The sequence below is a fragment of the Aethina tumida genome, chromosome 5, assembly GCF_024364675.1.
Source record: "Aethina tumida isolate Nest 87 chromosome 5, icAetTumi1.1, whole genome shotgun sequence".
In the NCBI taxonomy this organism is placed as follows: Eukaryota; Metazoa; Arthropoda; class Insecta; order Coleoptera; family Nitidulidae; genus Aethina; species Aethina tumida.
In genome coordinates, this window is record NC_065439.1 from 1,369,308 (window position 1) to 1,393,296 (window position 23,989).

The window sequence follows — 23,989 nt, forward strand, 5'->3', positions numbered from 1 at the left end:
ATATAAGGACATTAATTAAAAGTAAATAAATCAAACAATAATAAAAATTGATAATGTAATAAGATATAACAATTAATATTAATTTTACTTTGCCAATGTTTTAAACAGCTTCAAAGAATGAAATCGTAAATTAGACAACAAGATGAGAATTATACAGTTTCCTGTTTTCGTAATATACTTTAATTAACTCAATATTTTATTATAAGCATTCCTTTTTTACAGAATTCTGACAGATTAAATACGAGAAATATAATAATATGAAAAACTTAATGCTTAATATTAATTTTATATTGTCAAAGTTTTAATAACCTAAATGATAAAAATTACAGACAAGATACCAACAATATAGATTCCTGTAATATAAGGACATTAATTAAAAGTAAATTAATCAAACAATAATAAAATTTGATAACGTAATAAAATATAATAATTAATATTAATTTTATTTTGCCAAAGTTTTAAACAGCTTCAAAGAATAAAATCGTAAATTAGGCAACAAGATGAGAATATTACAGTTTCCTATTTCTGGAATAGTGATCGAAATTAATCATAAAAATTTAATTTAGTATTTTATATTTTAGATGTTTTGTTAGATATAGATTTAGTATTTTGATAATTAATTAAGAAATATAATAATGTAATATGTTAATAATATAATTATATATTGATAAACTTTTAATCAGACCTAAATAATAAAAAATAGGAGACAAGATGCATGTATTACAGTTTCCTGTAATATAAGCACTTTAAATATAGATTGTGGTAATCTATAATAATAAAAAAAAATAGTTTTATGTTTCTGTAGTTTTAAATTAGTTAAAGGAATGTTCAATGACACTGAATTGTTATTTAGAATCTAATATTTTACGCACGCAGCATCGTTGTGTCGTTTTGTTCCAATCCAATTTAATACTTCATTCACCTCAACCTCCAATTATCGTACGCCGACAAAACGCACGAGTCATTCAATTGAAAAGAAAGTGACCATAACATTGACCGTCACCGTAACCCATAACATGTTTTCGGGCATATTTACATAGACGCACAATTACTACAAACAATCGTTAATCGCATCAAGTGCACCGTCTCCGATCAACATTTCGGCGTCTGTAAAAACGTCAGCCAAACGAACTGTATAAGGTGGGGATCCACGGAAAGTGTGTCGAGAAATGATAAGCCGATGGCTGCGTCCACTTCTTCGTATTCGCGCCTGGTCGCTCTTCAGAGTGTGTCTCAACGATGCCCTGATTACATTCTGGTCCAGTTTCAATCTTAACATGTGTCAGTTTCCTGTTCAGTGCTAACCGTGTGGACGTAAATTGCTGTATGGGATTTTATTCTGGTGTGAAATTGAACGAAAGTGCGGTGTTTGATTAATAAGCGGGACGATGATTTCCGTAAGTTATCTAGTTTTAGCCTTTCTAACCTGCCATCGTGGTTTCACGAGTGCGTCCAACGTGACCGATGAGTTTCCGACGTCGTACTTGAAGTACGTGCAAGGCAACACCCTGTGGACGGGGATCGTCAAGAATTGCAAGCACCCCACCATGATCTGCATCCAAAATCAAGTCTTCAAGTACCTGAAAACCACCCTGGATTATCCGGAGGACGTGGAGGTGGCCAGCTTCTTGAAGTTCTCCAAAAACAAAGTCGACTACGGACAAATCAAGCGGTCCATCACCACAGACAATGCCACGGCCGACGGATACGTGGACGACCTGTCGCCCCTGGAGGAGATGTCCAGGTCCCTGCAGGACAACACGCTGAAGTTCCTCATGACGCACAACTTGGAGCTGCAGCTGCCCGAAACTGTGTTCCAAGGCGCCGTGCTGAAGCTGTCGCCCAGGTCAGTTGAAGGTAATGGGGCGCTTGTCAAGATGGAGTTCTTGCCGCCCCCGGACTACGAGGAGAACGTGGAGCAGGGCAGGACAATAAAAAAAATTAGTAAGTTTAACTAATTAACTGATCAGTTTAATGACGATTATTAATAGGAAAGTTGTGGAGTAAAAACTCTTCATTTGAAACGCTTGGTCTTCCATAAATCACTTAATTAATTAAGGTATAGTGCATAACATTAAAGTAAATAAATATGATTTAATGTGCTCATCTTAGTTTTACGACGTTGTAACTTATGTGCCACATTTTAATTTTATTACTGACCATAAATAAATCTAATAATGAATCGATTTGTGACCAAAAATCTTTAGTTTTGGTTGGTGAGATAAGTTGGATGGTAAAGTCACCTGTCAACACTTCGGTGTCACAGTTGTATGGGTTTACACACACGAAGAAAAAAAGCTATTAGTCATTTAAACTCGCACAGGTTTACATCGGAAGACCAATTCTCGAAACGACTTTCTCCATATTAAACAATGTTTCTCGGTTAGAATTCCGGAGCAGGATGTGTCAATTTTTAGTTGTGTTTCTTTTTAAGCACATCTCTCATATTCGTGTCGGCGTCTGTTGAGTATATGTTGAGCATATGAATTATTTATGGCAAATTACATGGTAACTTAGAATTGTTATAAGTTGAATGTGTATTCGAATTAAGAGTTAAATTATTTTGTTGTTTCAAGAAGTCTCATAATTAACAGGGAAAATAATTCGAGTATAAATATGTTAAAGTAGATAGAAATTTTCTAAAAATCTGTCCACAGTTGTCACTTATTCAAATTAAAGTTAAAAAACAAATCGTCTAAACAAGACTGAAGCAAAATAAGTCTGGTAATAAACTTGTTACATGTAAATAATATCAAACTACCTATAAAACTTAATTTTGTTGAAATCAAATCTAAAATCAATGTAGATTCCAATATTAGTAACTGACAATGTGGTTTAACTGACAAGGATTTAAAATACTAGACAAAAAAAAGAATAAATTGCCTAAAAATGACTTTAGGGCAAAATATACATTATAATAAACTTGTTACATTTTAATAATACTAAAATAAATGGTCATTAGTCTTCATAAAGCCTGAAAACTTGAAAAATAAATCGTCTAAACAAGACTGAAGCAAAATAAGTCTAGAAATAAACTTGTCATTTGTAAATAATATCAAAATAAATTACCATTGATCAATATTAAGTAAATATATCTATAAAACTTAATTTTGTTGAAATCAAATCTAAAATGATTATAGATTTCATTGTTAGTAACAGATAATGTGATTTAACTGACAAGGATTTAAAATACTATAGAGAAAAAAGAATAAATTGCCTGAAAATGACTTTAAGGTAAAATATACATTATAATAAACTTGTTATTTTTTAATAAAACCAAAATAAATGGATATTAATTAGTCTTCTTGAAGCCTGAAAACTTGAAAAATAAATGGTTTAAACAATACTGAAGCAAAATAAGTCTAGAAATAAACTTGTCATTTGTAAATAATATCAAAATAAATTACCATTGATAAAGTAAATATATCTATAAAACTTAATCATGTTGAAATCAAATCTAAAATGAATATAGATTTCATTATTAGTAACAGATAATGTGGTTTAACTGACAAGGATTTAAAATATTTGACAGAAAAAAGACTAAATTGACTGTAAATGACTTTAGGGCAAAATATACATTATAATAAACTTGTTATTTTTAATAATACTAAAATAAATGGTCATTAGTCTTCATAAAGCCTGAAAACTTGAAGAATAAATCGTCTAAACAAGACTGAAGCATAATAAGTCTAGAAATAAACTTGTCACTTGTAAATAATATCAAAATAAATTTACATTGATCTATATAAAGTAAATATATCTATAAAACTTATGTTTGTTGAAATTAAATCTAATATCAATGTAGATTCCATTATTAGTAACACACAATGTGGTTTAACTGACAATGATTTAAAATACCAGAGAGAAAAAGGAATAAATTGCCTGAAAATGACTTTAGGGCAAAATATACATTATAATAAACTTATTATTTTTTAATAATACCAAAATAAATGGACATTAGTTTTCATAAAACCTGAAAACTTGAAAAATAAATCGTCTAAACAAGTCTGAAGCAAAATAAGTCTAGTAATAAACTTGTCACTTGTAAATAATATCAAAATAAAATAACATTGATCTATCTCTAAATATATCTATAAAACTTAATTTTGTTAAAATCAAATCTAAAATGAATATAGATTTCATTATTAATAATAGATAATGTGGTTTAACTGACAAGGATTTAAAATACTAAAGAGAAACAAGAATAAATTGCCTGAAAATGACTTTAGGGCAAAATATACATTATAATAAACTTGTTATTTTTTAATAATACCACAATAAATGGACATTAGTCTTCATAAAGCCTGAAAACTTGAAGAGTAAATCGTCTAAACAAGACTGAAGCAAAATAAGTCTAGAAATAAACTTGTCATTTGTAAATAATATCAAAATAAATTAATATTGATTTTTATAAGGTAAATTTATCTATAAAACTTAATCATGTTGAAATCAAACATAAAATAAATATAGATTTCACTATTAGTAACAGACAATATGGTTTAACTGACAAGGATTTAAAATACTAGAGAAAAAAAAAAAGAATAAAATGCCTGAAAATGATTTTAGGGTAAAATATACATTATAATAAACTTGTTATTCTTAATAATATCAAAATAAATGGACACTTCATAAAACCTGAAAACTTAAAGAGTAAATCGTCTAAACATAACTGAAGCAAAATAAGTCTAGAAATAAACTTGTCACTTGTAACTAATATCAAAATAAATTAACATTGATCTATATAAAGTAAATATATCTATAAAACTTAATCTTGTTGAAATCAAATCTAAAATGAATATAGATTTCATTTTTAGTAATAGACAATTTAATTTAACTAACTGAAGCAAAATAAGTCTAGAAATAAACTTGTCACTTGTAAATAAAATCAAAATAAATTAACATTAATTAAAATGAAATATACTTGTAAATCTTAATCTTGTTAAAATCAAATCTAAAATTGACAAAAATTTAAAATACTTGGTAGAAAAAATAATAAATTGCCTGTAAGTGACTTTGTGGCAAAGCATTCATAATAATAAACGCCCAAATGAATGGAAATTAGCCTACATAAAAACTGAGAGCTTAACTAAATTGACTAAAAAGGCTGAAGCAGAATGTGCTTTGTAATAAACTTGTCACTGGCCATCTCCAATGAGTTATTAATCATAATAATAAAGAAGAGCATAAATTGTTTGCGGAATAAGTTAAATATAGGTATTTAGTTTAACTTATTGTTAATGAATTTTAGCAAAAACTAACAACAAAAGACTTAATTTGGAGTAAACTGTAAAGTTGGTAAACAATGGTGTTTCCCGCAAATTAATGAGGTAATAAATAAATTCAGTTATGTTTGCAGTTACAATTTGTCCTACATTTATTTATCACCAGTTGTGAATGTTTATATATATATATAAATCGAAGACATCTTAGTAGTTTTCTGGTTTTAAAACAACATTCCAGGTGAAAGCTATGTGAATTGATTGACTGGATTAATTATCCAGATAAAATAAAAATGAGTGAGTAAAATGACTTAATTTAATAATTTCAGATGAAAGGTGCACTGGCCAGTATTGCCACAATCCCAGATTGTTTCTCGGTAAAACATTAGAAAAACTGTAGTCCCACTTTAGACAATATGCACTTAACAATTAGATAAATCTAACACAACAATTAGCTCTAGCTAGTGCAATTTTAAAAACATTTAGGACATTAAAAATGGTGATTAATCTTGAAGTCTAGTCTAGTGGATGATCACATTCTAGTAGAACGTAACAATGCGTGTAATGGAACACTTTCACCTCAAATCTAACGGATTTCCAACGAAAATGTTTTGGAAACTGAAACTGAAACGCATCGTACACACAATTACGTAATTGCGTGAACTGGTTCCAAAGAAGAAGTCAACTAATCCAAAGAGCAACACTGTAACCGATGTTAAATTCCAGAAAAGTTCCTCGGGGAACGCCTGATGTACGCCCTGATGGCCATCCTGATGGTCATCAAACTCCTCGCCGTCAAGTTCATGTTCATCCTGCCGGCGGTGATGGGCGTGGCCGCCGCCAAGAAGCTGATCTTCAAGCTGCTGCTGTTCGTGTTCCCGGCCCTCCACCACCTGTTCAAGTGGTGCGCCTACGTGCCGCACACCACCAAGTTCCACCACCACAAGCACCACATCCAGCACTACCACCACGTGGGGCCCCACGACCACGGCCACGTCGAGGTTATCGCCCCGCATTCGGACGGTCCGCCCGCCTTGCACCACTCGTTCGACACGCACGACCCACCCGGACCGTACAAGCACTACTACAACCCCGAGGAGGACCAGGAGCTGCAGTGGGCCTCGCAGGGGCCGGCTTTCAGTGGAGAGTGAGTCCTGACCTTTAATTCTTTGTGCCATTCATTCAATTCTTTGCAGTTTCTTTGATATAGCCACGGCGTTGTTTTCCAAAGTGAAACGTTACGTGCCCTTTTTTAAATGGGTCGGCTTCAGAGCCACCCGTCTCGCCTTGTATTACTTGAGGCGACTTATCGTTGGAGTCAAGTAAGATTTAATTGATCTAATCGAGGCACAATAGAGTCGTGTAGTTGTACCACACTAATTTAGTATAACTAAGAAAAATGTGTCATAACATTATTAAAATAAAATAAAATGTGGAAACACCTGAGAGAAAGTTGGGTAATTCATTGATTTTTATTATTATTATTTAACACACATAAGAGGAATGGTTTCTAATTTGAAACCGGTCATACAAATTTGAATTGCTTTTCGTCCAACGGTGTCATAAAATAATGTTAATGACTTTTTTTTTTGTTTAATTAGTATTAACAAAAATTTGTACAATTGTTGAGTGGAGTGAAATGATAAACAACAACAACGACGACGTCCATCATCCTGTCTTTTTAAGAGAAACCTTGATATTTCGTTATTAATTTAATAGATGCATAATTATAAAATTAAAATGGCTGCTCCCATTTACTTGGTTAAAGAGAAAATACGGTGCGTCCGTATTTTTATCGTATAATCCATATCAGACGTTTGTATGCAAAGAATTCAACATTGTACTACTTAAAAATCACGTAACAAGTAAAACTAGTTCTTTGTTTGATTCATTGTATAGTTTTTGATGTTGAATTAATATGTTTTTTCGTTAACATATCGTAATTAAATGTAACTTTTCTTTTTGTGTGCGAAAGTATTTATTTTTTGTGTTATTACACTATAATAGTGTAAAAATTAATCTGAAATTTAAACAGTTTTGAAGCTTTAAGTGTTAAATTATTTGAATTTTTCTTCAACAATTTAATTAAATTAAGATATTTATTAATTTTGAAGGAGAATTGAAGAATTTTAATATATTTAAAAATTAGAAAATATTATTTAAATTCTTAAGAAATTTGTGAGAAATTTAAGGTCCAAAGAAATTTGACATATTTATTAATTTAAAAATTTTTAAGATATGAATAAAAATAGAAAGATATCTCATATTAAAAATATTTAAAATCTACAGTATATAAATTATATATTAATTAAATAAACTAATTATGTAATAATTAAATTAATTAATTATATATTAATTAAATTAATTTAATTAAAATTAATAATTTATTAATTTTGAAGGAGAATTGAAGAATTTTAATATATTTAAAAATTAGAAAATATTATCTAAGTTCTTAAGAAATTTGTGAGAAATTTAAGATCCAAAGAAATTTGAGATATTTATTAATTTGAACATTTTTAAGATGTAAAAATAGAAAGAAATCTCATATTAAAAATATTTAAAATCTACAGTATATAAATTATATATTAATTAAATAAATTAATTATATAATAATTAAATTAATTAATGATATATTAATTAAATTAATTAATTAAAATTAATAATTCATTAATTAAAATTAATAATTTATTAATTTTGAAGGAGAATTGAAGAATTTTAATATATTTAAAAATTAGAAAATATTATCTAAATTCTTAAGAAATTTGTGAGAAATTTAAGATCTAAAGAAATTTAAGATATTTATTAATTTGAAAATTTTTAAGATGTAAAAATAGAAAGAAATCTCACATTAAAAATATTTAAAATATACAGTATATAAATTATATATTAATTAAATTAATTAATTAAAATTAATAATTCATTAATTAAAATTAATAATTTATTAATTTTGAAGGAGAATTGAAGAATTTTAATATATTTAAAAATTAGAAAATATTATCTAAATTCTTAAGACATTTGTAATAAGGAAATTAAAGATATTATTAATTAATTTGAAAATGTTTAAGATATAAAACGGTACGGTATATAAATACTATATTTTTATATTATTTGTTGAAGAAAGCTTAAAATTATCTGGAATTTTAAGACATTTGAGAAAATCCCAATTTATGAGATATTTAAGTCATCAATAATAAAAAAAATTGAACAAATCTATTAATTAAAAAAAAAAAATAGGAATTTAAGAATAGTAAGAAATTTGAGAATTCTAAAATGTTTTAATATACTTAACAACCAGAAAATAGAAACAGTTTATAAAATTCTAAAATTTATGAATTTGAAATATTTTTAATTTTAATGAATTTATTATAAATTTAAGTTTTCAATAATATAAAAAAACTGAACAAATGTATTTTAAAAAATTAGGAATATAAGAAAAGAAATAAATCTAAGAATTCTAAAATATTTTTAAATATTTAAAAACTAATAAATATAAATAGTTTATAAAATTGAAGAAATTTCAGAATTATTTATGGTTTTAAGAAATTCATGGTAAATTTAAGGCCTTTAATGATTTTTAAAAACTAAAAAAATTTCATAAAAAAATGTTGAAGAAATTTTAAAAATTAACTGAAATTTTAAAACATTTAGAATATTCATAATTTTAAGGAATTCAGGATAAATTTAAGTCTTTAATAATAAAAAAAATTGAACAAATTTATTAATTTGAAAAATTTAGAAATTTAAGAACAGAAAAAACCTGAGAACATTAAAAATATCTTAATATATTTAAAAATTAGAAAATATAAATAGTTTATAAAATTAAAAAAAATCATAATTATTTGTGATTTTAAGAAATTTAAGCTAAATTTAAGGCCTTTAAAAACTTAAAAACTAAGAATAGAAAAAATTTGATAATTTTAAAATATTTAAAAAAGTTGAAGAAATTTTAAAAATTAACTGGAATTTTAAAACATTTAAAATATGCATAATTTTAAGGAATTCATGATAAATTTAAGTCTTTAATAATAAAAAAAATTGAACAAATTTATTAATTTGAAAAATTTAGAAATTTAAAAACAGAAAAAACCTGAGAACATTCAAAATATCTTAATATATTTAAAAATTAGAAAATATAAATAGTTTATAAAATTAAAAAAAATCATAATTATTTGTGATTTTAAGAAATTTAAGGTAAATTTAAGGCCTTTAAAAACTTAAAAATTGAGATTCATTTTCAATGAATTAGTGACAAATTTAATAGCACTAAATAGTTATCTAATATTAATACATAATAATATTTCAGAATTATTTGTAATATTAAGAATTTTTGAATTTCAGTTTATTTTTAAAAAATTTCAATTCAATTTAAGATTAAAAAAACTGAATAAATTTCAAAATTATTCTGAATTTTGAGATATTTTCAGGTATTAATTAATTAATTAATGAAAAGTACATTAAATAATAAAATAAACTTGTTAATTAAATATCAATTGAAGTAACTACAAAATTTAAAAATGATTGAAAAATTGAAAAATTGAAAATAAAAATTAATAAATTTAAAAAAACTATATGATTTTTATGGATCTTAAAAACATTTAAAAAATAGGAGAATTTTAACAATTCAAAAAATTAAATAAAATAAAAAATTAACTGAAAAGTTTTAGTTTTAGAGTTTTGAACTGAAATTTATTAATTTTAATTTATTTAAAAAAATTCATGAAATATTAGCTAAAGTAGTAATGTATAATTTAGAGTAATATCTTAAAAACTAATAATGTATAATATGTAAAAAATATATATTTTTAAAAAAATTTAATTAATTAATAATTAGTTATTAGTAGTAATAGTTTTATTAGATACTTAAAACAAATGTAAAATATCCTAAAATAACATTTCTCAAACAATAAACAATTAATTAGTTGTTATCAAGTACTGTACTATAAGAATCAATTGGGAATGTGGAACATTACCAATACTTTTTATGGTTCCCTCACCTCAGACTTTCTTCCAATAAAAAAAAGTAAAATTCCCAATTTCTTTACAGTTACCTAACACACAGACACGACCCAAGCCAGAACGATATAAGCCCATGGGGTCAAGGTCAAGACGTCCGCCGTACCAGACCGGACGTTAACAAACCAGCGACACCCCAGGAGATCGAAAACATTGTACTGAAGGCAGAGAAAGAAGCCCTCGTAAGTTACTTCGACTAATAATCGTTGTTGATCAATTAAACACTCGTTAATTGTGACAGATCAAGGCAAGGCTGCAACAGGAGAAGCTCAAGATCCAAGAGGAGAATCTGAAGCTGCAGGAACAGGTGAACAAGGCTCTGAGGCTGCAGGAGAAGCTCAGGCAACAGGCGGCTTTGATGCAGGCCTCCAAGAAGCAACCACCGGTGGGTCCTCAAGTACGACCTCCGAACGTTTATCTGGAAACACCACCGCCAGCTCCAAACGCCAATCTAAAGTCCACGTATTCGGTTCCTCCCCAGACCGGTTACAACCAACACAATCCTTACGTGAACCCCCAAGTGCAGCAGCAAATCCAAGTGCAAATAACGCCGCAGCAACAGAAGCAAATCGCCGAAGCCTTGGCTAAGCGGAACGAGCTGGAGCTGGCCAACCAACGCAAGGAGATCGCCTCGCTGATCGCCAAGGAGCAGCGGCAGCAGCTGGAGCAGAAGCAGGCGGACCGCAAGGAGGACGCGCTGCAGAAGGAGCTGCTGCAGGCGGCCAGCATCACCTACGACCCGTTCTACAGCCCCATCCTGGCCAAGATCGACGGCATCCTGCTCGGGCTCGGGTTCAAGGAGGAGCCGTGCAGGGAACGGCTGATCTGCAGCATGTACAAGAACCCGCCGAAGTTCAGTCCGCACAGCAACCTACTTTCGGCCGAGCTGAGCAGGTGAGTGGTTTCGGTTTTGTTGTCACTTTCTTGGTGCGACCTATTTACGTAACTGGTGTCGGTTCCATTACAAAGCTGGTTTAATTGAGACGCGTTGTTTTGATGGGCGTAATTGATGATTTTTTATGGTTGTTGAAGCGAAATGTGAACGAGACGTTTGCTTGTTATTGTCTGGATTTACAATTAAATCTCTCTGTTTTAATGGTTAAGTTTCTTTTATAAACTGGTTTGATATTGTTATTTTAAAATTGATGTTTAACATTTTCAAAAGCATCTTAAATTTATGAATTCGATATTTATTTTAATTTATTAATTTATTTAATAACGTTTTATGTTATATTTTATTTTATTTGTTTATTTATAAAATATAAATATTTCAATATTAATTTTAAATATATGAAAATATCTCAAAAATATCAAAAATATTTGGAGGTATCCATTTAAATTTTATCACCTTCACAATTTAGAAATAAATGAAAAAATGTAGAATTAGGTTTAAAATTTCGAAATTTTAATTTTATATTATATTAAAAATATTTTACCAATTTAATGTTTACTGTTTTATATATTTTCAAAATAAATATAAGAATAATATAATCTTAAAAAATTTCAAGGACTTACTTTTGTCAAATTTGATAAAATCCATAATTGATTAATTCCAAATTTGATTAATTTAAATAAAAAAAAAACAAAATTCTAAAAATATATTGTTTTATATATACATAATAATTTTGAAAATATGTGTAAAAGTAAATAAAACGTATAACTATTCTCAAAAATTTACTAAATTTAATAATTTTGATATTAATTGATTTTAAATATTCTAAAATTTTAATTTAATTTTGAAAAAAAAAAACAGAACATTATAAGAATTCTAAAAAATATTGTTTCATATATTCGATAGGTATCAAAATATTCTGAAATTTTTAATTCAATAATAAAAAAATTAGAAATTTTTTTCATTTATAAAAAAATATTTTATTATATATTGTATAATTTTCAAAATATTTAATAATTTGGATCCAGAATTGAATTATTTTATATATTCTACAATTTAATAATAAAAAAAATAGAATTTTTCTTCATTCTAAAAATTATTATTGTATTATTACAAAATATTTGATAATTTATATCCAGAATTGATTTGTTTCATATATTATACAATTTTCAAAATATTTTGAATTTTTAATTTAATGGTAATAAAAAAAAATATTTTTTCATTTAGAAAAGAAAAATTGTTTTATAATTTTCAAAATATTTGATAATTAGGATCCAGAATTTATTTGTTTTATTTATTCTACAATTTTCAAAATAGTCTGAAATTTTAATTTAATAGTAATAAAAAAAAATTAGTAAATTTTGTATAATTTTAAAAATATTTGATAATTTGGATTGAAAATTGATTTATTTTACATATTTTCAAAATATTCTGAAAGTTAATAATAAAAAAATTAGATTTTTTTCATTTATAAAAAAATATTTCATTATATATTATATAATTTTCAAAATATTTGATAATTTGGATCCAAAATTGATTTTAAAATATTTGAAATTTTGTATATTCTATAATTTTCAACATATTTGGTAATTTGGATTCAGAATTGATTTTTTATATATTATACAATTTTCAAAATATTCTTAAATTTTATTTAAAAAAAAATTGTAAGATATATTTTATAATTTTCAAAATATTTGTTCATTTGAATCCATAATTGATTTGTTTTATTTATTCTAAAATTTTCAAAATATTCTGAAGTTTTAATTTAATAATAATAAAAAAATTAGAAACTTTTTTCATTTATAAAAAAATATTTTATTATATATTGTATAATTTTCAAAATATTTTATAATTTGGATCCAGAATTGAATTATTTTATATATTCTACAATTTAATAATAAAAAAATAGAATTTTTTCATTTAGAAGAAAATTATTGTATTATAATTTTCAAAATATTTGATAATTTGGATTCAAAATTGAATTTGAAATTTTGTGTATTCTATAATTTTCAAAATATTTGGATTCAGAATTGATTATATATCACACAATTTTCAAAATATTCTTAAATTTTGAATAAAAAATATTAGAAATTTTTTTTACTTAAAAAAATTGTATTATATATTGTATGATTATCAAAATATTTGATAATTTGGATCCAGAATTTTCAAGATATTCTGAAATTTTAACTTAATAAAATAAAAAATTTTAGAACATTTATTCATTTCCAAAAAAATTATTATATTATAATTTTCAAAATATTTGATATTTTGGATCCACAATTGATTTTAAAATATTTAAAATTATAATGTATAATATATATTCTATAATTTTCAAAATATTCTGAAATTTTAATTTAATAATAAAAAACAAAAAATTTTTCATTTTTAAAAAATACATTTCTTTTTATATTCTAGACTTTTAAAAATATTTGATAATTTAAAAATACAAACAATAAAAATATTGTTTTATATTTTCTATAAATTTCAAAATTTGTATAAATTGACTAAAATATACTCACATCACTCAAAATTTCGAAGTATTTATTTAAATTTTATTAAATTTAATAATTTGGATATTGAATTGATTTAAATTATTTCGAAATTTTAATTTAAAATCATAATATATAATGTATATTCTATAATTTTCAAAATATTTTGAAATTTTAAGAATAAAAAAATAAGAAAATTTTTTCATTTCTAAAAAATAAATTTCTTTTTATATTCTAGAATTTTAAAAATATTTGATAATTTAAAAATACAGACAATAAAAATATTGTTTAAAATATATTCACTTCATTCAAAATTTCGAAGTATATATTTAAATTTTATTAAATTTAATAATTTGGATATTGGATTGATTTAAAATATTCCGAAATTTTAATTTAATATAAAAAATAAGAAATTTTTAACAATTCTAAAAAAAATATTTTTTTATAAATTTGTAATTTAGATTCAAAATTGAACTTAAAATATCTGAAATTTTAATTGAATGTAACAAAAAGATGTTTAGAAAATTTAAGATTTTCTAATAAAAATATTATTTTATATATTTCTATAATTTTGGAAATATATATAAAACTAACTAAAAATATTTTCTACTTTTATTTTTTTATGAATAGAAAAATTAGTTAATTCTGAATATCTCAAAATTCCAATTTAATTTAATACTAAAAAAATTGGAAAATTTTAACAATTCTATAAAATTTTGTATACTAAAAATATTAAATAATTTTCGAAATATTTGATCATTTAAATTCCGAATTGATTTAAATTTAATAAAAAAAAATCAAAATTTTATAAATAGAAAAACTAGTTAAAATCAAAAATTTAAAAAAAATTAATAATTTACTGGTTTTTATTAAATTTTACAAATATAGAAATATATTATTTTTATTAAATTGAAATTAAATATAAAATTTCAAAATTATCTTTAAAAATTTTAATTAGAGTAAATAAAATATTAACTAGTTTCTTTTATATAATTAAAAATTATTTCTGTAAATTTTACATGTTTCACAATTTTATTTAATATTCGAATAATATTTTAAATGTTATGTTCTTTTATTTGATGTTTATTACGAGAATTTATAATAAGAAAATATAATTAAACAAATATATTATTGATTTATATTGTATAAATAAAATTTATTAAAAGATGTTAACTAAAATATTAATTACTTCTGTATCTAATTTATTTATACATGTTCCATCAATAGTTTTAAATTTAAAAAAATAAAATTGTTGAACATCATAATAACGAGAAACCGGAACTGTGGAATCGTTACGTATCTAAATAAGATTCAGTTGACCGAAATAATTGGTTCAAATTTCACGTGTGTGTGTGTGTGATATTTTCTCTTGTCGATGACCATCACGCGGATGCTGATTTTGGAACGAACACACGAAGAATCACAATTAATAATATATTATATTTTGTTACCGTTATTAATTATAATAATTTATATGCCGTATTCGAAATATATACAAAGAGGGCATAATATTTTGAGCAGCAAGTTTGCGTTTTATAACGTTTTATAAATATTTATTGTGAGTTATTTTTATTTACTGTTAGAATGGTATTAATAATTCATTGAAATCCGTACCGACTTAGGTACGCTGTACCGTGAGAAATCTGTTAAAAGGATGAAAGTAATCTAATCTGTAGTTCCAGTTTCAATTAATAATTGAACAGTAAACACACTTATAACACACTTATGTGTGTGAGTATGTAGATTTTCCTTGTTTCCACCAAGTCAACAACGTAGATGAATAAATTTGAAATCGAGTCAAATATTTGAGTAACGCACCACGTTCACCTTGACCATGTCTGTTTAATTTACATTTTCTGAATCCCGGTCACCTACTGTAGCCCAAAACAGACAACGTCGGTTCTTCTGCCGGTTAACGTTGCCAAACTTAACTTCTTCAAATAAACAAATGGATAAGTTATTAATTACACACTTGTCTGATTTAGTTTTCTCTATTTTTTTTGGTAAAAAACATCTACCAGGCAATTCCTTTCTTAATTTTGTTGTGAGGAAGAGTCATTCTTCTTTATATATTAAGTTAAACTTAATTATAAAGTTTATATTACTTCAGAATTCAAATACATCTCTTACTCTTTTTCCTCTACATTCATCTTTTCTTCTGATTTGTTTTCTTCGGGTGATACTTTGCTTCTTATTGATGTGAGGAACAAAGTAATTCTTCTCTACACATCAAGTTAAAGATAAAGTTTATACTACTTCATAATTTAAATTCGTCTCTTTCTCTTCTTCTAATTCTTTGTCTTCTTCCTCTACATTCTCCTCTTCTGATTCACCTTTATCATCAACTACATATATTCTATGTAAAGCTGATTTGTCTCCTTCTGGTGACACACCTGGTGATACTTTACTTCTTATTGATGTGAAGAACAAAGTAATTCTTTTCTACACATCAAGTTGAAGATAAAGTTTATACTACTTCATAATCCAAACTCGTCTCTTTGTCATCTTCCAACTCTTTGTCTTCTTCCTCTACATTCTCCTCTTCTGATTCACTTTCATCATCAACTACATATATTCTATGTAAAGCTGATTTGTCTCCTTCTGGTGACACACCTGGTGATACTTTACTTCTTATTGATGTGAAGAACAAAGTAATTCTTTTCTACACATCAAGTTGAAGATAAAGTTTATACTACTTCATAATCCAAACTCGTCTCTTTGTCTTCTTCCAACTCTTTGTCTTCTTCCTCTACATTATCCTCTTCTGATTCACTTTCATCATCAACTACATATATTCTATGTAAAGCTGATTTGTCTCCTTCTGGTGACACACCTGGTGATACTTTACTTCTTATTGATGTGAAGAACAAAGTAATTCTTCTCTACACATCAAGTTGAAGATAAAGTTTATACTACTTCATAATCCAAACTCGTCTCTTTGTCATCTTCCAACTCTTTGTCTTCTTCCTCTACATTCTCCTCTTCTGATTCACTTTCATCATCAACTACATATATTCTATGTAAAGCTGATTTGTCTCCTTCTGGTGATACACCTGGTGATACTTTACTTCTTATTGATGTGAAGAACAAAGTAATTCTTCTCTACACATCAAGTTGAAGATAAAGTTTATACTACTTCATAATCCAAACTCGTCTCTTTGTCATCTTCCAACTCTTTGTCTTCTTCCTCTACATTCTCCTCTTCTGATTCACTTTCATCATCAACTACATATATTCTATGTAAAGCTGATTTGTCTCCTTCTGGTGACACACCTGGTGATACTTTACTTCTTATTGATGTGAAGAACAAAGTAATTCTTCTCTACACATCAAGTTGAAGATAAAGTTTATACTACTTCATAATTCAAACTCGTCTCTTTGTCTTCTTCCAATTCTTTGTCTTCTTCCTCTACATACTTTTCTTCTGATTCACCTTCAGCATCAACTACTTGTAATCTATATAAAGCTGATTTGTCTTCTTCTGGTGATACACCTGGTGATACTTTGCTCCTTATTGATGTGAAGAACAAAGTAATTCTGCTCTACAAATCAAGTTCAAGATAAAGTGTATACTACTTCATAATTCAAACTCGTCTCTTTGTCTTCTTCCAATTCTTTGTCTTCTTCGTCTACATTCTCCTCTTCTGATTCACCTTCAGCATCAACTACATGTAATCTATGTGAAGCTGATTTGTCTTCTTCTAGTGGTGTCTCTGAGGGAAGTAATTCTTCTTCACACATCAAGATAAAGTTTTTAGTAGTTTCAGTGATTATTATATAAGTTTGGCAACCAAGCTTATAATTAATTAAGTGTCATTAACATTGTAATCTGGAATTGTACTAAAAGGAAGTTAAAATCCTGCACGATTTGCTAATTCCGTTACTCTTGTCAATGACGTTCCAATAAAAATGTTTCAAAACCTGACTTTGGTATGACACTTTAGTTAACAAATTTAACTTTGTAAACAACGTGGGTACACGTCTAAAAATTGTATGACAGTTAAACTTTCTCTATGGAATTTTATCCGAAAAACTGAAAGTGGAGTAATAAAATTGATCAGCTAATTTACTTAGTTTAATAATAAAATATGTATTTAACATAATTTAAAATAATTAACAACGCTCTACATCCTTCAAATAACAAAAAAATAAAAGGTACTCGACCACACACGTGCTAAATTCTCTAAACAATCGTAATGTAACCTTAAAAATGTCCAGATCAATTTAAATTCGGAACGGAAAACGCCATAAATAACATATTTTTGAGTCCGTGCCCATTCACCAATTCCGTGACCTGTTCGCATCTGATCTTTCTTCTTTAGAAAGTTTTTTTTTTGAGTCATACTTATAAAAAACCTAATATGTGATGAATGTCGTCGTCGTTTCGAATAATTAATTATTTAAATTAGGGATATTTTCATAATTTTCCTGTTTATGGATATAAATGCATCTTTATTGTGCTACTTTTTTAAAATGTTTTCGTTGTTGCATTAAATTAATGAATGTTTAACATTAACACGTTCTTAAATTTCTTTTGAGCTTTACAACTTGTGTTTTAAATTGTCGTAGATTATTTTATAACGTTAATTAGTTTAATTTTATATATTTAGTGACTGCCATCTCTCTAATAATAGCCCAAATAATTCAATACAGACATCTATATTAATTTCATCCCTATTTTGTTTTAAATTTTATTTTTTGTCTCATTCAAACAAAATTATTAAAATTGCTAGGCAAAAATATTTAATTGCACATTTATTATAAATAATAAAAACTATTAATTAAATTTAAATCAGTGTAAAAAACATTTAAATTTTTATTCATGGTCACCTTTTTAATGTTTTTGTTGTTTTAACTTTATTGTTCACTAAATTAACATTAACACGTTCTTAAATTTCTTTTGAATGGTTTGTGGCTATAAAAATTATGTTTAAAATTGACACAGTTTATTTTATAACAAAATAAAGTTAAATAAATAATAATAATAATAAAAATATATATTTAAAATGTCACCTGTCTGAGAATAGCAAAAAAAAGGTAATACAGATTCCTGTTTTAATTTCTTCCTAATATTTTTAAATTAAAATAACTTTTTAATGAAATATTAATTTCTCTCAATCAGTAATCAAACAACAGACATTCTTCACAATTTTTTTGTATGTAACACACACGAATTGTTTTTGTCAAAGTAACGGTTTTTCCATCTTGAATATCTGATTGAATTCCCAGTCGACTTTCTTTTAAATTAGCATTATTTTGTTTCACTGACACAAATCATTACATATATTTTTTTTAATTTTTAGGGACTCAAAGGAGTTACAAAAGCCGACGTCGACCAACGCAGCGGTGATAAGGTTCTACAAGTACGTCCAGGCTGCGAGGGATGGACAGGACAAGAGGGATTGTATACGATTGTACCCGACGTGTGCGGTTAACACAGAGATATGATGTAAAAGACTTTGCGGTTTTGCTGATTATTTTGAATACGTGCACGATCTTCAAAATAATCAAAGAAACAATTAGTATGAAATGTGTTAAGTTCGAATGGGTACTGTGACTGAATTCAATCGTAAACGATTTGGTTATCGACGAAAAATTACACGCTCTATTTGTTGGAGAATGGTCGAACAATTAAATAGTGAAGTGTGCAAAAATTGAAGTAAAATTAAAACTGTCGCATTAATTCAGTTACTAGTATTTATTAAAAAAAAATGTGTGCCAAAAATGTTACTTCAAATCTACAATTTTCAGTTTCCAGTAAATCACCTTCGATAAAAATTAAGAGTTAGGACTTATTAATAGTGTTTTAACATTTACTAGTCGTTTTAATGATAACCTTTTTATGCCTACAACAATTAAATAAAAATCTATTCACCTAGGCTTAGCTCTTGCAATGTAAATATGAGATTGTATTTCTAATTTAGGATTTGCTCAATTAATTTGCTGCTAAATGCAATTATGGAGCACTGAGTTATTCTAGTGTTATTCATAGTTTATTGTCAACTTTTGTTACATGACAAAATTAGTTTAGGTTTAATTTATTTTATTTATTTATTTATTTATTTATTTATTTATTCTGGCTTTCGATTAGGATTTAATTAGTCATCTTACACTGTACGATTACCATTATTACGGTCGTGTTTATTTAATTATTTATTTAAATTATTGAAAACTGTGTATTTGTAAAAATAGCAAATAAATATGTTGTGATAATATGTATATTGAGTTTATTGCTTTAGTGTTATTAAAATTATCAGATGTAAAATACTTTTGTGTTATGAAACTTAAAGGAAAAAAATCAACAAATTAATTAGTTTTATTGGGTATAATTTTATTCGTCACTTTAATGTCTCTAAATATAATAATTAATTGAAGTAAAACTGGATTAAATAATGTAACTCTAATTAAACACCAACAAATTAAATTTAGTTTAATAAAAAAATTTAAAAAGATTTTCCGATACCGGGAATCGAACCCGAGCCTCCTGGGTGAAAGCCAGGTATCCTAGCCACTAGACCATATCGGAGTTGTATAAATGTTAAGGGAATCAGGTTTAAAAAGTGCTTTATTTATTGTTAAAATACAACAATAGTAAATTTGTAAATTGATTATCAAATGAAATCAAAAAGTTGAAATGAGTGTTACACGCAAGTCAAATAATGTATACTTTATGACTATTCAATTAAATAATTAAGTAATATCAAGTTCTTACAATAAATTGTTACAAAACTTACATAAAATAAAGCCTGAATTAAATTATTAAAAGTGAGACAGTTGCAATAGGTGATTATAAAAATAGAAGATTATCTTTTGTAATTTTTATTACATAAATTACTCATTTTTAATATGTGTTTATACTGCCATCTCCCCGACAATATTCTAAACTAAATATAAGAGATTTCTATATTAAGTTCTCACACTACATTGATGGACTAAAATAGTAGTTTACTTTTTTTATGGCACGAGTTTGATTGTTCAAAAGAAATTAGTAAACTGCGATAAGACAACAAACAGCTTAATTAGTATTACTTATTAAATAAAAGAACAAAAATTTCATAAATTTAAATAATAGTTGTTGAGACTTTTAAGTCATTTTAAGTGACAAAGTTTTAAAATAAATGATTAAAAGTTATAAAAAAGCAATATTTAAATAATAAATTAAAACAAATTAACCTATTTCGTAGTTATAGAATATTGATATTTGTTAAAACAATGCATTAATTGCATTAATTTATGTTAAATTACCATAAGTTATGTAGAAGTTCTAATATAAGTATCAAAACTATAAGAATATGATAAAAGTGCCATTAATTGCATTAATAAATTTAAACAGATTAGATTAAATATTAACTAATACACTATTACAGATACAAGCACTTGATAAATTACCACATGTTAAGAAGAACTTTTAATATAAGTGACAAAACTATATGAAAACAATATTTAATTATAAGAGACGTCAAACAGAATGTTTAATCAATAAAATAATTATTTTTAATAAAAGTGGCATCAATTACATTAATAAATTTAAATAAATTACAATAAATATTAACTATTTCATAGATACAGATACAAGCACTTGATAAATTACTACATGTTAAGAAGAACTTTTAATATAAGTGACAAAACTATAAGAAAACAATATTTAATTATAAGAGACGACAAACAGAATGTTTAATCAATAAAATAATTATTTTTAATAAAAGTGGCATCAATTACATTAATAAATTTAAACAAATTAGAATAAATATTAACTATTTCATAGATACATATACAAGCACTTGATAAATTGGCACATGTTATGAAGAACTTTTAATATAAGTGACAAAACTATAAGAAAACATTATTTAATTATAAGAGACGACAAACAGAATGTTTAATCAATAAAATAAATATTTTTAATAAAAATGGCATCAATTGCATTAATAAATTTAAACAAATTAGAATAAATATTAACTATTTCATAGATACATATACAAGCACTTGATAAATTGGCACATGTTATGAAGAACTTTTAATATAAGTGACAAAACTATATGAAAACAATATTTAATTATAAGAGACAACAAACAGAATGTTTAATCAATAAAATAAATATTTTTAATAAAAATGGCATCAATTGCATTAATAAATTTAAACAAATTAGAATAAATATTAACTATTTCATAGATACATATACAAGCACTTGATAAATTAGCACATGTTATGAAGAACTTTTAATATAAGTGACAAAACTATAAGAAAACAATATTTAATTATAAGAGACAACATACAGAATCATATAATAATAATCAATAAAATTATTATTTTTAATAAAAGTGGCATCAATTACATTAATAAATTTAAACAAATTAGAATAAATATTAACTATTTCATAGATACATATACAAGCACTTGATAAATTAGCACATGTTATGAAGAACTTTTAATATAAGTGACAAAACTATAAGAAAACAATATTTAATTATAAGAGACAACAAACAGAATGTTTAATCAATAAAATAAATATTTTTAATAAAAATGGCATCAATTGCATTAATAAATTTAAACAAATTAGAATAAATATTAACTATTTCATAGATACAGATACAAGCACTTGATAAATTACCACATATTATCAAGAACTGTAAGAAAACAATATTTAATTATAAGGGACAAAAAATATTTGATTTTTTTATGTAAAAAAATTATTTTTAAACTAAGAACTGTGACTAATATTATAAAAATTATGTAACTATCACAAAATTATGTTTTTGTTTAATTTCCAACAACAAAAATTGTAATAATTTATTTGTCAATGGTCACTCTTTCAATCAGATTAAGCAACAATCCACATACTTAACTTAATGAAGACAAGCATAACAACACCTAGGCATTGTTAATTAATCAATTTTGGTACAGGACCTGGTTTTCCGACGAAAACGAATCGCGACGCACAAGCGCCCGATGCCGGTCACGTACAGCCCCATTTGTCGCATTTGGTTTCTATTTCCGTCACTGAATGTATTTAACCACCGCCAAACTTTTCTCTCCTATCATTTGTCAACTTGTGTAATCAACAACAACATGGTCGGCCTGAAGTTCGTAGTCGTCGTCGCAGCCGTTCTGGCATCAGCGCACGCCGAAAAGTCCGCAATGGGCTTGCTCCAGGACATGTACCACTCGTGCATCCAGGACCTGTCCGTCAGCTGCGTGAAGCCCAAAGCTCTCAGTTGGATTAGCGAGGTGGCCGACAGGCCCGTGATCAAGATCACCGAGGACTTGCTGGTTGTCAAGAAGAACGTTCCGGAGCACGACGAACAACGCGGAATGGCCGAAGACATTTTCGACAAGTTCGAGGACTTCCTGCAAAGCCACGAGTTGGTGGCCAAGGCGCCCGAAATCCTGAGAGCCGAAGGACCGTTGGGAAGTCTCTTGCCCAGGTCGTTCACACCACAAGACGTTCAAGTACCTCTTGCTGCAACTGGTACCCACTCCACAACCGACTCCTAGTTGTTAAACTAAATTGTTTTGGTGTTGTTGCAGGTCGTTCCTCCAAACTGGTGAAGAAGGTTATCGTACCATTCTTGTTGGGTCTTAAATTCAAGACTGCAGTTCTTGTGCCACTTGCCCTGGCTTTGATCGCCTTGAAAACGTGGAAAGCCCTCACCTTGGGTCTTCTGTCCATGGTTTTGACTGGCGCCTTGTTGATCTTCAAATTCACCAAACCAAAAGTAAACAACTATTTAAAAAATTGTGTGTTGTAAACACTAAATTGTCAATGTGATTCCAGGTTGTGAACTACGAAGTCATCCACTACCCACAACACATCGATCATCACATTGAACACGCCCCTGTTGCATGGGAACATCCTGGCTACGGAAGAGAGTTGTCCGCTCAAGAAATGGCTTACAACGCACATTTGAACTGATTTAATTTATTAAATTGTTATTGTTTATTTATTTTATTAAATTATTGAACAAATTAAAACAGTATTTTATTGCTCATGCATATTTAAATTGAATTTGAAAAAACTATAATAACAAACATGATCTACTCTCATTTATTACTGACCTTGGTTTAAATAAGAAACATCTTTAAAGGCTGAAAATTATGAAATTAATTCTTGAAGAACTTTACAAGGTCTAAGTCTCAAAGTTTGACCTTTTAAGGTTAATGTCTCAAGGTTTAAGGTATCAGGTAAAACAAACAGTGTTACGGTTTCAAGAAACCAAAGACTTCATTTAAAATTAGTCTCAAGCTTCAAAAGAGCAAAGATATTAAGATATTTTAAACTCAAGGTTCAAGTTTGTGGTTCAAAATTTAAGATTTAAAGGTTCAAAAGTTGAATGTACAAAATTAAATATTTAGAAATGAATTTTAAAATATAAACTAGT

The 23,989-nt window shown here is 26.4% G+C and overlaps 2 protein-coding genes and 1 non-coding gene across 3 annotated transcripts; 2 read left to right on the forward strand and 1 right to left on the reverse strand.

Annotated features, from left to right (window-relative positions):
• Window positions 1-1,282: 1,282 nt before the first annotated feature.
• On the forward strand, window positions 1,283-19,706 carry LOC109598904 (uncharacterized). The gene is made up of 5 exons (XM_020014807.2): window positions 1,283-1,944; window positions 5,946-6,366; window positions 10,264-10,414; window positions 10,474-11,126; window positions 18,917-19,706. Exons 1-5 carry the CDS (start codon window positions 1,389-1,391, stop codon window positions 19,059-19,061), a joined length of 1,926 nt encoding a protein of 641 aa, XP_019870366.2. The 5' UTR covers window positions 1,283-1,388; the 3' UTR covers window positions 19,062-19,706.
• Window positions 19,707-20,067: 361 nt separating this feature from the next.
• Trnae-uuc (transfer RNA glutamic acid (anticodon UUC)) lies at window positions 20,068-20,139 on the reverse strand. Its single transcript has one exon. It is a non-coding gene; the product is annotated as a tRNA-Glu (tRNA).
• Window positions 20,140-22,666: 2,527 nt separating this feature from the next.
• Window positions 22,667-23,558, forward strand: LOC109598903 (uncharacterized). The gene is made up of 3 exons (XM_020014806.2): window positions 22,667-23,079; window positions 23,139-23,326; window positions 23,386-23,558. The coding sequence occupies exons 1-3, from the start codon at window positions 22,680-22,682 to the stop codon at window positions 23,521-23,523; spliced, it is 726 nt and encodes a 241-aa protein (XP_019870365.2). The 5' UTR covers window positions 22,667-22,679; the 3' UTR covers window positions 23,524-23,558.
• Window positions 23,559-23,989: the final 431 nt, after the last annotated feature.

Excerpts from the sequence above, each read along its gene's own strand:
- LOC109598903 (XM_020014806.2), top strand. The coding sequence starts at position 22,680 with ATGGTCGGCCTGAAGTTCGTAGTCGTCGTCGCAGCCGTTCTGGCATCA. Across the intron at positions 23,080-23,138 it reads AGTACCTCTTGCTGCAACTG|GTCGTTCCTCCAAACTGGTG; the intron begins GTACCCACTCCA and ends GTGTTGTTGCAG. Across the intron at positions 23,327-23,385 it reads TCAAATTCACCAAACCAAAA|GTTGTGAACTACGAAGTCAT; the intron begins GTAAACAACTAT and ends ATGTGATTCCAG.
- LOC109598904 (XM_020014807.2), top strand. The coding sequence starts at position 1,389 with ATGATTTCCGTAAGTTATCTAGTTTTAGCCTTTCTAACCTGCCATCGT. Across the intron at positions 1,945-5,945 it reads CAGGACAATAAAAAAAATTA|AAAAGTTCCTCGGGGAACGC; the intron begins GTAAGTTTAACT and ends GTTAAATTCCAG. Across the intron at positions 10,415-10,473 it reads AGGCAGAGAAAGAAGCCCTC|ATCAAGGCAAGGCTGCAACA; the intron begins GTAAGTTACTTC and ends TAATTGTGACAG.